Here is a 14,797-nt window from a genome sequence, read left to right on the forward strand (position 1 = left end):
CTGTGTCTTGACACTAAACTAGCAATACCTTCTCACAACCATGCTAATCCCCAACGCACCCCTTGAAAATTCCCTGTAATTTCCACCCCAGGCACACAGAGGCTCATATAATGTCAGTAGATCCTGGCCACAAGCATCTCATAAAGAAACCATGTACAGCTTCTTTGACTGTAGAAAAGGCAGGCGAGAATGATGCTCTGAGCCTTCTTTTTGTTATCTATGCATAAGAGACAACAAAAGGTTTCCAAAGGAAAATAGAGAAGTTGCTTGTGGGGAAAAAAGAAAAGAAAAGAAATTCTGCCTTACCTGCCTGCAGGTCTGAGAATTCCATGCAGAGAAAGCAGGGATGACCAGGTCAGGCTCAAAGTGTGGTCCCTGGACCAGGAATATTGACCAGGAACTGTTTGAAATGCAAAATTTCAGGCTCTTTCCCAGACGCACTGAATCAGAAATTCTGAGGTCAGGGCCCAAGGAACCTCAAGCTTCTAGGAGATTCTGATGCCTGCTAAAGTTTAAGAACTGTAGCCTTAGTTAGTGATTTCCCAGGAAGTGTTTTTGTTTTAAAGCCAGCATCTTGTTAAAGCGAAGTTATTCAAACAAGTTAGCCTTGTTTGAATAATAACACAGAATCACACCCTGCGTGCTCTCCAGTGCACCTTGGACCACAACAATATTTATTCATCATGTACAGTTTACATATGAATGAATCCAATGTTTCAGAAAAAAGAGGTCAGGCAGAACAAATATTCACTCTCCTGATGGTTAACAAAATTTGCCCATGAATACACAGCTCTTGCCAGTTTGGGATAAACATACCTCTGGGTCTGAGTCACTCAGCCCAACACACAATGAAATCGGAAACTGGGCTGCTTTTGGCCTCAGTGAGCCCGAGCAGGGTTTAGCCACAATGGGAAGAGCTCCCATCCCATCCACTGCCCACTGAACCTTCTGAAAGGTCCTATCACTCTTGAACACTGGGCTTAGGAAAGAAAACACAGCATTTCAACTTTGGCACAGGACAGAGGCAAACAGTGACAGGCTCCTCCTTCTCACCCCACATTCCAGGGAATCTGGAAAAGCCAAATGGTTGTTCTTTAAAAAGGGTTTCAGGAAGTAGTACAGTTTGTTCATCTTCCCTGGTCACCTGACCAGATAATGGGATAGGGAAGAGCTACCTCCCAAAGGTAAATTCAAGTCAGTACATTCCTTCTCTTAATGCTATCTATGGGTGTGTGTGTGTGTGTGTGTGTGTGTGTGTGTGTTGAGCTCAGTGGTGTTTCTCATGCTCCTGTTCAATTTGCTTGCTCACAGCTGGCACTGTACCACTTCAGCCATATCTCCAGCCCAGCTTTTTGCTGGCAGGCAGAGTCTTCCCATCTTTTCTGCTCAGGTTGATTTTAATGTTGATTCACCAGATTTTTGCCTCCAGAGTTGCTAGGATTACAGGTGTGAGCCACTAGCACTCAGAAAGCTATATCTTTTTCTTCTTGGGCTATTTTTTTAAGACTATAGTGAGTAGGTGGCAGAGGGAAGGACATTTTTTACTATTGTTTTTTCAATGTGAAGCTCTTTCCTTTGGTGTCAGAAATCATATCATTCTGGCAGTCATTCTGGAATGAGGATGAGACAGGAAGAACAAATCCTGCATGGTAAGAGTAGCACTTCCTTTTATAAAAGAGCAATCTACACTTCGATTTTTTTTTTTATCAAGTGGAATCTGATGCTCCAAACTGGAGCTTTCTGCCTCTCAAAGATGCAAAGGTCACCAAGTAAGTCATTGATGAAGACCATTGATTGTGAAATTCATAGTGTGTAGTGGCTCCCTTTCTTTTCTTTCTTTTTTTAGGGGGGGGTCCAGTTGTGGGGCCTGAACTCTGGGCCTGGGCGCTGTCCCTCAGCTCTTCAGCTCAAGGCTCACGCTCTACCACTTGAGCCACAGTGCCACTTCCGGCTTTTTTCCTTTTTGCTCATGTGGTACTGGGGAATCGAACCCAGGGCCTCATGCATGCAAGCAAACGCTCTACCACTGAGCCACCTTCCCAGCCCTCTTTTCTTCTTTCTTAAATCTTCAAATAGTTATACAAAGGAGTTTTGATGTCGCATGCCTATCCACATGTACAGTGCATCTTGATTCATGTCACCCCTTCCATCCTCCTCCTCTGTCTTTAATCCTCAACTTCCCTGACTTAGAACTGTCTTTATCCTTGGTGTCCCCACACAAAGCTCAAAGCTTCCCAAGGTGAGGCCAAGGTGAAGAATGCAGACAAATCCAGAAGCAGGGGAGGGGGGTGGGGGCATGCAACATCAGCCTGGAAACCATTCAGCATTCAACCTTAAGTAGGAACTGTTCCTGTGTGATATGACCCCATATCATCAGGTGCCTGAGAAACTGTCTCTGTGCAATGAATGGCTACTGTTCTCAGAAGAGTCCCTGGGATAGAAAAGACATCTTAATTATGTTAGGTAGGGTGTGGGCAGAGCGGGTTACTAGGTTTTGGAAGAAGTCAGATGGGAAGAATGGAGCAGACACCGTTAAAGGTGACAGCTCTTCCTGGTTCTACAGGTTGCTTTGCTTGCGAGACCATAGATGAAGTCAACAAATGCTTGAGGAGAAACCCAGGGAGCTCACCTAACCTAAACAGGTGGTGATTGTTCCGACTGTTCCGTTCGCTGTTTACTTAGGTGAGCAGTGTAACTGTAGAAGAATTCACAGAAGGGATGGGCCTTTGAGAAGCTATATAAGGAAGAAGAACTTGAATTAGGTCCTCCATAATTGAGAATAGGAAGGAGAAATAAATGCATCCATTTCTCAGATGTGTTTGTTGTTATTTCTCAGGAGGGAACAGGAGAGGACTGGAGAGGAAATTCCCTCCTCCCCATAATGATTCTGACGGGAAGCGGGTTAAATAAGCATGCCCAGGACAAGTTTGGGAACCAGATAGGCAGAAGACTGGGGAAGAAAACAGCCCTTCTACCTTCCAGCTAGGTGATCCATCCCAGTTTCTCAGCTCCCATGAGCCTCTTTTTCATCACCTATTAAGGAGATGACATCATGGACCCCCGGGGGGGGGACGGCTAAAACGTTAGAGACAGTGCAGACAGTGCCCACAGAGCCCTCAACACAAAGCCTGCCACTTGCTAGTGTTGATTCAACAACAATGCAACTTGAAATGAAGAAGATGAACTTGGAAAGATATTTATTTTGGTGGAGGTAGGGAGGAGGTGTTTTAAGGACTTGGGGCAAACCCCACAGGACCATCAGGAAGCCTTGAATTTAACCTTGTTGTCCACTAAGGTTTGGGGCCCGGGAATGGACAGGATGATTCAGTGTGCTAAGAGGATTACCTTGGTGCCAGCCTGGAGGTCACATTTGGGACACAGCACAGCACTGTTCAGGCTGCCAGGAACAAGATTGCAGTAGTGACTTTCACATGAGGCAAGTAGGGGCACTTTCCAGCCTGAAGCGGCTTGTGGGCAGCAGGGTGTGGGATCCCCTTCCTCACCGCTACCTAACATCTGAAGTAGCTCCAGTACTGTGGAGAAAATCAAGGTTGGCTTGTAACAGTATCTTCTTTCAGGAGGAAGACAGCCAAGTTTATAAAAGTCAACTCCAAGACAATCTCAGCATCCTGCCTAAGAAGTACAATGGGACCACTCACTTCCAGTCTCTTCCTCGTCCCTTACTGGCTCAAAGTTTATGAAGTGGAATGACCTTCTTCGCTTCCTTTCCACCAATAGCAACTCTCTCCCATCCTCCTCCACTCCCTATTCTGCTCCTCCTCTGCCACCCCTCCAAAGCCTTCTAAGTATAACGGATCTAAGTATAACGGATTGAACTGCACCCATCAGATTCAGATGGGGAAGGCATAACCCCTAACCCTTGGCATGCAGCCTATTTAGAGACAAAGTCTTTATCATTAAAAATCAAGTTAAAATGAAGAGGGCACTCATCCATTGACTGATGCCCCTATAAAAAGGGGAAATGTGGAAACATACACACAGAATGACTGTCAGGTAAATTTGAGGGTAGAGATGAGATGATGCTTCTATTAGCCAAGGAATGCCAAGGATGGCCAGTGAACCACTCAAAGCTATGGGAAGCACAGAGTCAGATTTTTCCTACTGAACTAACTGGGCCAAAACCTTGACCTTGGACTTGGGGTATCCAGAACTAGCACATTAAATTTCTGTTGTTTAAGCTGCCTTGTTTGTGGTACTTGGTTAGGCAGCCCAAAGCAAGATGACCTGACTTCTCAATTCCTGTTATCACATACACCAAACCTGCTGTTGAATTCCCTCAGCTCTCCTGTCATAGCCTTGCTCAAATCTATCATTTTCTTTCAGTTCTGATTTATCTTAGATCCAAATATCCCATCTTTAAAGGCTCAGTTTAAGAGCCACCTGCCCCAGGAAGGCTTTTCTGATCTTTGGGAGCCAAATCTGCCACCTTTGACCTGTCAGACAGAACCAGATGTCCCTCTTTCAATCATCTATTTCTCTTTAGCCACTGTGTGCCTATCGTACATCCTCAATGGGGGATAGTGACCCCAAGCTAGCATGTGTCTTTGAAATCCATGAGACCTTTCCAAGTACCCACCCCATGCAGAAATGGAAACATCATTTAGGAGTTTCCCTTCCCAAATGAGACTGTAGAATCTTAAGGGAAAGTACTTAAAGAAGCAGGTTAGACCATCTCTATAGTCATTTGGGGTTTATTGAACACAGTCATCCCATTGTCAGCAGCTGCAATGTGCTAAGAAATAAGGCGCATTGGTGCTCTGCGATTATCTGTAACGTTTACTTCTGTCGGAAGTTACCAGGAGTTATGGTGGTGGTGTTTTGACTGGCTTCCTATAAGGACTTTTTTACATCACTCACTCTCTGTACTGGAGAGGATTCATCTAAGGCAATGTGAAAAAGAATTGTGCTCAAGAAATCCAATCCCCCCTGTTATAAACCAGGGTGATTTTGTTTCCCATAGGAGCATTTGGTGTTTTCAATTGTCATGAAAATGGTTCCATTGTTGTGTAGTAGGGTAGAGGCCAGGAGTGCTTTTTCAGAAAGTACTATTAATTTCCATACAATATATAGGATATAGCTATAAAGAATAAGCTATCTGAGTGGTACAGAGGTTGAGAAAGCCAGGTCTGTAGAAATTATTTGTCCTGTATGTGTGTCTGCACACATGTGTACACACACTTGAATGTTAAGTGGATATAGGTCATCCCTCTTCTTAAGAACTACCATCAATTTATTAGGTTCCACTCTGCCTAAAAGTGCCAATAGTTGCAGAAAACACACAGGAAACTATCAAAAAAAATATGGTGCCCAAATGTAAATCTCTATTTGCCCCGATATAAAATTCTGTTTACCCACATGTGTCTCTCTTGCTTCTACATTCTTACTCTTTCATATAGTTCCTAAACCAGAAGCATCTTTGGTGACTGAAATTAGATTGTTTATATAAGTGAATCTATTTTCTCTAACAAGAAGCAAATTCCTTTGTATTTTTGAAACAGTATTAGAACACATCTCATTAGGTAAGCACAGCTTTTAACTGGGTACGGTGGTCCTTTGGGGTGTAGAGTGATAAGCATGTCTCCAGGAAGACAGATATTGACTGATAATCCCACAAATGCCTCTCAAGCTTCTTTGTTACAGGATACAGCAAGGGTAAGGCACCCTTGAACACATCAAGGAAATAAGTATTGCATCAAAACTCTGGGATCAATAAGTGTCTGCCACTGGAAGTCAATGGGTGCCTGGTTAGGAGAAGATATAATGTAGGTCAAAAGATGTCAGCTAATGGATTCCATATCACCTAAGCTGGGATAGATCCATATGCTTTTTCCAATGCATGTGAACCCCAAACAGAGATGTTACAGAGAGATGCATGATGGCACAAAGCAATGGGAGCACTCGGCAGTGTCCCAAGGCCTCCCGTCCTCCTTGGTGTGGATGCCACCGCCATGTTCTGAGCTTGTTCAAGGACAACTGATATCGGCTGCAGGAGGAAGGAGAGGCTTTCTCAGAGCAACTGGAAATGTTTCTGAATGAGAAGACACGGTTTCTACTCCAGCTGTAACAAGAGACTCATGTGTTTCCATGGTTAGAAAATCTGTAAGGGGAAGACATGAAAACTTTCCATGTGCTGGAAAGTTAAAAATGGAGACAGTATAGCTCCTGAAGAGTTCACTATCTAGTGAGAAGAAACAGTAGGTGTCCATATTATGTGATGGGATACAGAGAACAGATGAATGAATGAATGAATGTGTGTGTGTGTGTGTGTGTGTGTGTGTGTGTGTGTGTGTGTCCAAGTATCTGCTGTGTGACCTTGAGCAATCTACCTACCCTTTCTTATCTCCAGCTTTCTCAGCTCTAGGATGAATGTCTGGACAGCACCCCTTTCTCTGCCTCATGCCCTTCATCTATAGGCAACAGTTCCTTCTTCCTATGGAAACACATGTGCATCTTCCAACTCCTCTGCCTTCCTCTGTTGTTGGCTAGGACTGGTATAGCCAGAATCTGGAAGGCATCAGTGTGGACTGACACAGACCTCAAAATAAAAAGGGAACAGCCTCTAATCAGTGGACAAGGGTAAAGATAATTCTGGTATGTGACCTGGGGAGGCCGGGCCACAGCATTCTAGTGCTAGTGCGGCCACATGTAAACCCAGGGCACAGCCTTGGGACATCTGCAAGAAGATGTCCCTGATCCATAATATATGCCATGTGTAGAAAGTCTGAGCCCCACAGGAATGCGGCCCAGAAGCTTTTGTAATCCCATTCCCCATCAATCATCGATTACTCACTCATATAGGAAAGCAAATGCAAATCCATTAACCAAAGAGATCAGGGCCAGTGGGAGAGAGGTACAAATAAAGGCCCCCCAACTGCCAATAATCATGTCAACATCTGTATTTGGCACTGAGAATTCCTAGGAGCATCTCCCCGCCCCCATACACACATATAATAGAGGAAACATTACTGAAGTATCTGTATTCACTTCACTCAGTCACTGCTCACTCGCTGAAAGATCACAGCAAAAGCATGTTCCCGTGGAAGGTCCCTAGGTGTGGACTGAAAGGAGCAGAACCACATTTCTTTGTCCTGAGGTGCTGCATCAATACTCCTAAGCTGCCATGGTGCTATTTCTCCATCCATGCAATAATATAATAAAACCAAATAGCATCCCCAGTAATAAGGATCAACTTGAGTTCAACATTTTCATCTTAAATGTATTATTCCCCACAGCTGCAGAAAGTAGGTGAGTCCTTGACATGGTCTGACATTTCCTCAAAGAACAGATGTCTAGGTTAGTGGAGAAGATATAGTCACAAATCTAAGCTTATCCAAGAGTAAATTAAAAGGTGGTCATTTACACCATATAATCATTTGGTGAAGCTTTCTAAAATAGGAGTAAAAGTCAAGTCACAGAAAATGGTCACAGAATGACCCCACGTTTATATTCCCCAAGTGCCTGTAATTCAGGTCTGGAAGAGTCTAAAAAGATACATGCTAACAATTAACAATTGAAATGGACAGAGCTTTTATTTTGTCTATTGTTACATTTCACTTTTTAAAAAATGTATCTATGCAATTCCTTAAATAACTAAAGCCAGGCTCTTGTCATGTTCTTTTACACTTCTCAAACAAATGACTTAAGCTACAGTCCAATTCGGAAAGGTTTGTTTGCTTTTACTTGATTTCAGGGCCACGCCCAGTGCATGAATAATGCACACCTGTGCAGGGCTCGCCCGCCTTCCCTCTTCCTTCTCCTGACGTGACTCGGCTAAACTTTGTCACAAAGCAGCATCCTTTAAGCAGGTGTTTGGAGGAGTGACTGGTGATACTGCTGAAATGACAGGCTGTCCAGGCAGCTTACCTGGAGTCTGCTCAACGCCCCTGGACAGGCCCCAGCACGGCCCCGCCCTGGCAGGAGGCCCTTTTCGTGGCGTAGATGAAACCTCTCATTGATGGGTGATTAAAGGAGGGACAGAATGGAGGCAAGTCTCAGACACAACCAAATATCTGAAAGGCAGTAGCAATCAGAAGAAACGCAGACGACTCCACAGCTCGGTGGTGCAAACACGGCGGGCACAGCCCCAGGCGGGGTGGGTGTGTGTGGGGAACTGAGACACGAACTAAATGTACAGGTTCTTCACCAAGTGAGAGTTCCTCCGAGGCCAGACTTGACAATACAGTCATCCACACACACCCCCGCCCCGCTTCCCCCGGCTTTCCACTGACCATCGCCCCGCAGGTGGCCCAACCACAGCCCTGCAGCGCTATTCCAACTTCTGCAAGCACCAACCGTGGTGATCGATATATTTATAATTACCTTTCTCCTTCACCATGGCAACCGGATCCTGGGCGTGGGGGACGTGCAGGCAACCGGACTGGACTCCAGGCGTTGCAAGCGCGCCTGGACAGACCGATTCGTGGCTGCGGACGCCGGGGAGGAGACGCACCCCCCCACCGCCCGAGCACCGGCTCCACCGCTCCGCCGAGTCCCCGGGCCGCCGCCTCCGGAAGCCCCGCCCCCTGCGCGGGCTCGGCGGCTCCCACGCCACCCGGCTCCCCGCCGCCCGCCCGGTGCGCCCCGCGCTCCCCGCCCGCCCGCCTGCTCCGCTGCCCGCCCGCCCGCCTGCGGCGGTGCGGTGACCGCGCCCTGCTCCCCCCGATCCTGCTGCTGCGCTCCCGCTGGCTACAGCTGCGTGCTAACAAATGCAAAATGCCACTGTCCTCCCCGGTGGCCACTGACACCACCTCGCATTCCCCACGCCCAGGCTCAGGAAAAAAACAACAACAAAAACGGGGCCACCACGAAATGGTCCCGGAGTCCTGGCCCGTCTCCCAGGGTCTGATTAATCATTGCCAGAGGAGAGAGAGGCCCGGCCACGCAGCCAGGCCCCCGTCTCCCTAAGTGAAACCGGTCAATTGCTAGCGTGTTCGTTTTTCCAGGATAGCTGCTTTCCAGCCGTGTTACTGCCTCTTCAGTAAAATTGGCCCTAATGGAAAAAATAAAAAAGAAGCATGCCAGTGGCAGCCTCAAGTCCGTTCCTCTGAACAATGGATAATGACATTCGGTTTGCCTTCTTGTTGCTCCCTAGAGTTTACCTCGATGGAGAGAGGAGAGTGGAGGGGGCTGAGGCAGAGAATGAGAACCTACTAAGAGTCTTTATCCAGGATCAAATTCAAGATCCAAGTGGGGGGAAAAATCTGACTCATCCAGTTAGGTAGGATTCTGATGTCCCTTGTGCTTTCTCCCAGTTTCTTTGGAGTTTATTCTAGACAAGCTCCCTTAAGTGTACATAGATGGATGAGGGAAGAGTCAAGGGACAAATAGTCTGGGCTAGCACTGTCCTCAGCTAGAGAGGGTCTAAGTGTCACTAGTTCCTGGCTTTTGATTTCTGATGGTCTAGGTCACAGGCAGGTCTCCTGTGAGCCCAGGACTTCCTGGTTCACAGAGCCAACGCCCACCCCTTCTCCAGCACCTGTCTTCCAAACACAGATACTTGGGTCCCCCCTGCAAGTCACAGACATCCAGCACGTGGGAGAAATGCAAGAGACAAAAAGACAGACGTCTCTGCACTCCGGGAGAACAGCAGATGGCCAACACATCTTTCAGAACCAGAAAGTACAGCCAGTATTAGACTGTATTTACTGCAAATATTGTAACGTGTTGAGTCTAAGAGAGCCAGGGGAACAGAAAAGAATGGAGTCGACCAACCTGCCTCAGCGTTGACTCACAGGGTGCTCACCGTGGGTGAAGTTAAACCACATTTGGTTGGGGGGGAAGAGGATTGGCTGAGGAGAGGAGAGCAGAACGCCCATTTCTTCATATTCATCTTGGGCATGTCTTTGCTTTGCTTTCTGATGTGTGACAGTAGCAGAGCTCAAGCAGCTGTGACATTCCTACATCTGTGACTCAGGGCTTTACTATTAATAGCTTGGGTGTCTCAGTCTGTCAGTAAGAGCTAAGTCCCCCCAGCCCCTGAGCTGTCTCTTCTATAACACGCTTCGCCCATACTGATCTCTGTCCCCCTGCAGCCCTGCAGGGTCATGGTGTTCCTGTGTCAGCTGCCAGCTGGAATATAAGCATGGAAGAGCTTTTAAGCAGCTTCTCTAACCTCCATTCATAAATATGAGCCCAGCATGAGAGGGACAGGACACAAAGTACAAGAGGGATGATAGAGTTCAAGAGCATCAGAGGGAAACAAGCCCTTTGCATTCCCCAATTTTCATGGCTCATTCTTCACTGTCTATTTTCCCTGCCCCTAATCACCCTCAGAGCCTTGAAGGAGATGTTGACAAGTAAAATCAACCCCACAGAGAGCTGGGATTAATTGGCGCTATGAGCCTAGCAGGTGAGTTTATTTTGTCATATTTTTACTGAATAAATAACCTCAGCCCTTCACTTGGGGCACTTCTCTCCAAGGGACTCATGTTTCTCAGCTTAAAGCTAAGGTCAGCAGAGGTTAGGAGGGGTATCTTACTGATAGAGCACTTAACTGCCATGTGTAAGCATCTGGGTTCAATTCCCAGCACCTCAAAAAAACAAAAACAAAAACATCCCACAGCTTTCTTCTCTCCTCCCTGATGCAAGATGACAGGGAGCATCAAACCCAGTCATATAAGTACTTGAGATGTTATCATTAGGTCAATTTCTCTTTCACTCAGCATGACAATGTGTGTGTGTGTGTGTGTGTGTGTGTCTCCTAGGACCTGAATTCAGGGCTTGGGCATTCTGAGCTTTTGTGCTCAAGGCTAGCACTCTACTATTGAGCCATAGCTACACTTTTGGCTTTTGGGTGGTTAACTGGTGAGAGAGCCTCATGCACTTTTCTGACTGGGCTGGCTTTGAATTGCAGTTATGAGCCACCAGTAGTCAGCTAGGATGACAGTTTTTTATTGTGAGATGTCAGCTTCTAACCAAGCTGGTTCCTTAGGGTAATTCCAAACCTACCTGTCCACCTCTGGGGACAAATGGCACAGTTGAGAAAGGCTCTCTGGCAGCTTGGGAGGCTGAGTGAGCAGAGTAACAGCTGGTGTCTATTCATTTTCAGAGCTCTTTTTCTAAAGGAAAATACTACACAGTAGTTCAGGGAAAGCTCCTGCTCTCCCCTTCCCCCCCTCTAGTGTTTTCCATGGAAAGAATTTTCTCTTCGTTCCACAGTCAGTGTGAATGAGTCACAGAAGTTAGCTGCTAAATAGCAGTCAGATGGTAAAGTCCCCACAAACCCCCAACAATCAGATACTGTTACTTTAGGATAAAAGCTACCACTCTGCACTTTCAAGATAACCAGAGGGTACGGCTAAAGTTATTTTTGGAATGGGAGACAGTAAAACCAAATTGGTTTTGTCTCTTCCCCTCAGGACAGAATTGTTCAGAGCATCAAGAAAAGAAGTAGAGAGCGTTCCTACTTACAGTTTAAGCTGGGGAGGGGCAGGGAGGAAAAAAAAAGCAGTAAAAATAAAGAAAATAAAAAATGTGTAGTTCATAAGCAAGAAGAGTTTTTTTTTTAATTCTTCTTCTTAAGATCATTTCCAAAGAAATTGTCTCAGTGTCATTCCACTCAGATGAGACAAGTCTTCATAGTGCGGACACTGACCCGGGGTTTTATTTGTTGTTTTATCTCCCTCTCTCCCCCTAACTGACTCACTGCTGCCTTTTTCATTCACTCACAAAATGAAGCAACGATTGTCCACCAAAAAGGACAGAGACCATTTTGTAAAAGAGGAAAGCTTGTGCGCATATGGCCACTCTTGTCAACAATTCAAGCACACATCATTTCAACAGAAATGCCAATTCAGAGGGAAATGTGACCGCTGGAAAACAAGCAACCTGGGAAAGTCCACTTCCTCATGACCTAGCCTCCTGCAGAGGATCCTGTCCTGAAGGAATTCTAGGCTCCCTGTAGGGCCCAAGGCCTCCAGGTGTTCAGGGACCATCCTTCAACGCTTCCAGTCCTTGGGCAAGAGGACACTTAAAATCTTTCAGAGTAGAATCCAGCAGAAAGAAACCTCAAGAATGAGTTCCTTACTTTCCTCTACTTTACGTTTACACCTATGAAGCTCAGTTCAGATCTGGATGCACAGAAAGAAGAAGATGCACACCCATAAATATTCCCAGGCAGATGGGAAAGTGCTAAGACACCAAGAGACCCAGGGTGCCAGGCAGTGCTGAGCCCCACCTGGGGAGTAAGGAGAGAGGGTAGATTCCCGATGGCAAAGTGAAGAATGAGGGAAAGACCGTTCTATGATGGATTGGGGTGTAGGAGGAGAGTCCTGGACAAGAAGGTGGCAGCTAACCTACTGCTCATAAGTAACAGGGGAGTGTAAGAATAGGCAGGTGCAAGGCCACAGAGGACTCGGAGTGACCTGCCAAAATGGCTAGACCTTAGCAATGACGTGTCTAGAATCTCAACCTGAGATACCTCTTTCTTTCCAAGATCTAAAGACTCCAGCTGCATTTCAAAGGCTCCCATGAACTCTTTCCAGCCCTGTTGCCTCTTCCTCCCCCACTGGGTTGTGTCGACATGTGCATTTCCAGCATTTAGCACACTGTCTAACATGGGATGCTCAGTAGTCTATTTAAATACTTTTCTGATTAAAAAAAAGGACCACCACATTCATTGCAACACAGCATTTCAAGAATCACAACCATCGAGAGTGGCTCTGTGTGAAGTTGAAGGCAAGATATGTTTCTTCTGCAGAGTGTGCTTTGCAGACAGAAATGCTCAGGTATCTTACATGCACACACTGGACCCTCACTCCAGGGCTGATGGTTCAGACCCTGGGATGGTGAGGTCTGAGCTATATCCAGCTCCCTCCGTTGCAGAGGACCTCAGAGCCCAGCAGACTGGCTTGCAGCACAGGAAGACAGGCTGTGGGATTTACAAATAGCTGTATGTACACCATCACAGCTGGAAAACGATCCTTACAGCCTGTTGGCCAAAATAATGATCTGTGCCATACTCGCTGCAATCTTTATGAAAATTTATTCAAGTAGTGAGTCCAAATTTTCCTACAGTCTGGGACAAATGCCTATGTGTCTGTGTCCTCTTGATCCTCAACTGACAAGTCTTGGGATTTTTTTTTCATTCGAATGTCACTGAATCCATGCCCAGTAAAGTTCTTGTCCTTGAGTTCTCAAAGCAGAATGAGTTCATATTTGGATCCAAAATTTCTCTGCAGTCTATTTCAGAAGCCAATTCTGAGTTTAGACCTAAGCAATAGATTGCAGCTCAAAAATATGACAAAACTTACTACAGTTTATCTAAAGGTCACTATAAACAATCCACTAAGACTACAGATGACAGAGTAAATATAAGATCTGTGATTTTTGCACAAGGGTAACAAACTATTACTGGAATTTTATGGCTCTTTTGATAGAATTTCACAAATAATAGCCTATTTCCAGGAATATAAGAAGTTCACAAGTAGAAATAGCTCTAACTTACTTGTGAAAAGGACATTTTAATAAAGTTTACTAGTAGCTTTCTCTCTGCAAATATTCAATTAGGCTACAAAAAAAAGAGTTCCTTTCTATCAGGACAGATTGAGAGACATTTCTTAGCAACTCTTCTTTCTCTCTGGCATTCAATAGTGTCAGTGTAAGAACTAGACTATAGTTCAATAAAGGATTTCATGTGTAGTTTTGTAAAAGATTGTGGATTCTGGAAGAGGCCACATGATATGGTATCTGCATTCACATGGTACTAGACACAAAATAGGCAGTGTCTGATGAATACTAAGTGCATTAGTCAGCACTCCTTGACTGTAACAAATGCATGAGATAATCTACTTACAATGTGTAAAGGTTTTGGCTCACACTTTGAGTGATTTCAGTCCATGGTTGGTTGGCACCATTGCTTTTCTGGGTTTATGGTATGGAACACATGGCAGAGAAAAAAGTCACTTAACTCTATGCCTCAATAGAAGAGGATGTTGGGGCCCATTTCCCTTCAAAGGTATGCTCCCAATCATCTGAGGACTTTCCACTTCCTCTTAGAAGTTTCCACCACATCCCTATAGTGCTATAACACTGAGGAATAAATGTTGACAACCTACCAGGCAGCCAGTCAAAAAGTTTTTATACTTCAATAGGCCAATATAAGAATTCAACTCAATGAAAAGGAAATTTAGCCATTGCTTGAAAGTATTTGCCCAGATGCAATGCCATAATTACCTTGGCAAGAAAGCAAGCTGAAAAGTAGTGATTAATCAGGTAGTGATTTTTTTTTATTTACAAAGTCTTCTTGGTAGTCTATGTTCACTACCACTTTTGTCACTGTTAATAGAGTACTCATTGTGTGCCAGCCACCATTCTAGTCTCCAGGATCATAATAACTGGAAAACATACATGTGTTTACATTTCACAAGTGAGGTAAGAGCCTGTGATGTCAGAGGTCAAAGTCATGGGCTCTGCCTTTTGGGTAGCTGAGTCTTCCTTTCTATACATGTACACATACTCTCTCTCTCTCTCTCTCTCTCTCTCTCTCTCTCTCTCTCACACACACACACACACACACATTTAATAGACACCACCTTCCAAAAACCCTGGCACAATGGAAATGGCATTGCATTTTTGCCTCATGTATAAAACAACCTTCTTCCTGATACCTGGTTTCTAGCATCTTACTCATGTTCTGCCAGGTTCACCTGTGGCTGGACAGAGAAGAATTGGTACCCAGTTCCATAAATGGAGTCAAGTTAAAGCAGACAGGACCCAGGTTCTGAGTTCAAGCACCATTACTGACAATAAATAAATAAATAAATGCCACCTACCCTGT

At 45.3% G+C, this 14,797-nt stretch overlaps 1 protein-coding gene across 5 annotated transcripts in view; it reads right to left on the reverse strand.

The window, feature by feature from the left end:
• The window catches only part of Ablim1 (actin binding LIM protein 1), a 255,586-nt gene that overhangs the window by 143,959 nt on the left and 96,830 nt on the right, over nucleotides 1–14,797 (reverse strand). For 4 of the 5 annotated variants that reach the window (XM_013017716.1, XM_013017714.1, XM_013017715.1 and 1 more), the window contains exon 1: nucleotides 8,341–8,473. The exons of the other annotated variant lie outside the window; for it this stretch is intronic. In XM_013017716.1, coding sequence (XP_012873170.1) covers nucleotides 8,341–8,356 — 16 coding nt within the window. In that variant the 5' untranslated portion in view covers nucleotides 8,357–8,473. Of the gene's footprint in view, nucleotides 1–8,340; nucleotides 8,474–14,797 lie in introns of those variants that run through there. 5 annotated transcript variants of the gene reach the window in all.

The sequence above is a fragment of the Dipodomys ordii genome, unplaced genomic scaffold (assembly GCF_000151885.1).
Source record: "Dipodomys ordii isolate 6190 unplaced genomic scaffold, Dord_2.0 Scaffold36, whole genome shotgun sequence".
Classification (NCBI taxonomy): Eukaryota; Metazoa; Chordata; class Mammalia; order Rodentia; family Heteromyidae; genus Dipodomys; species Dipodomys ordii.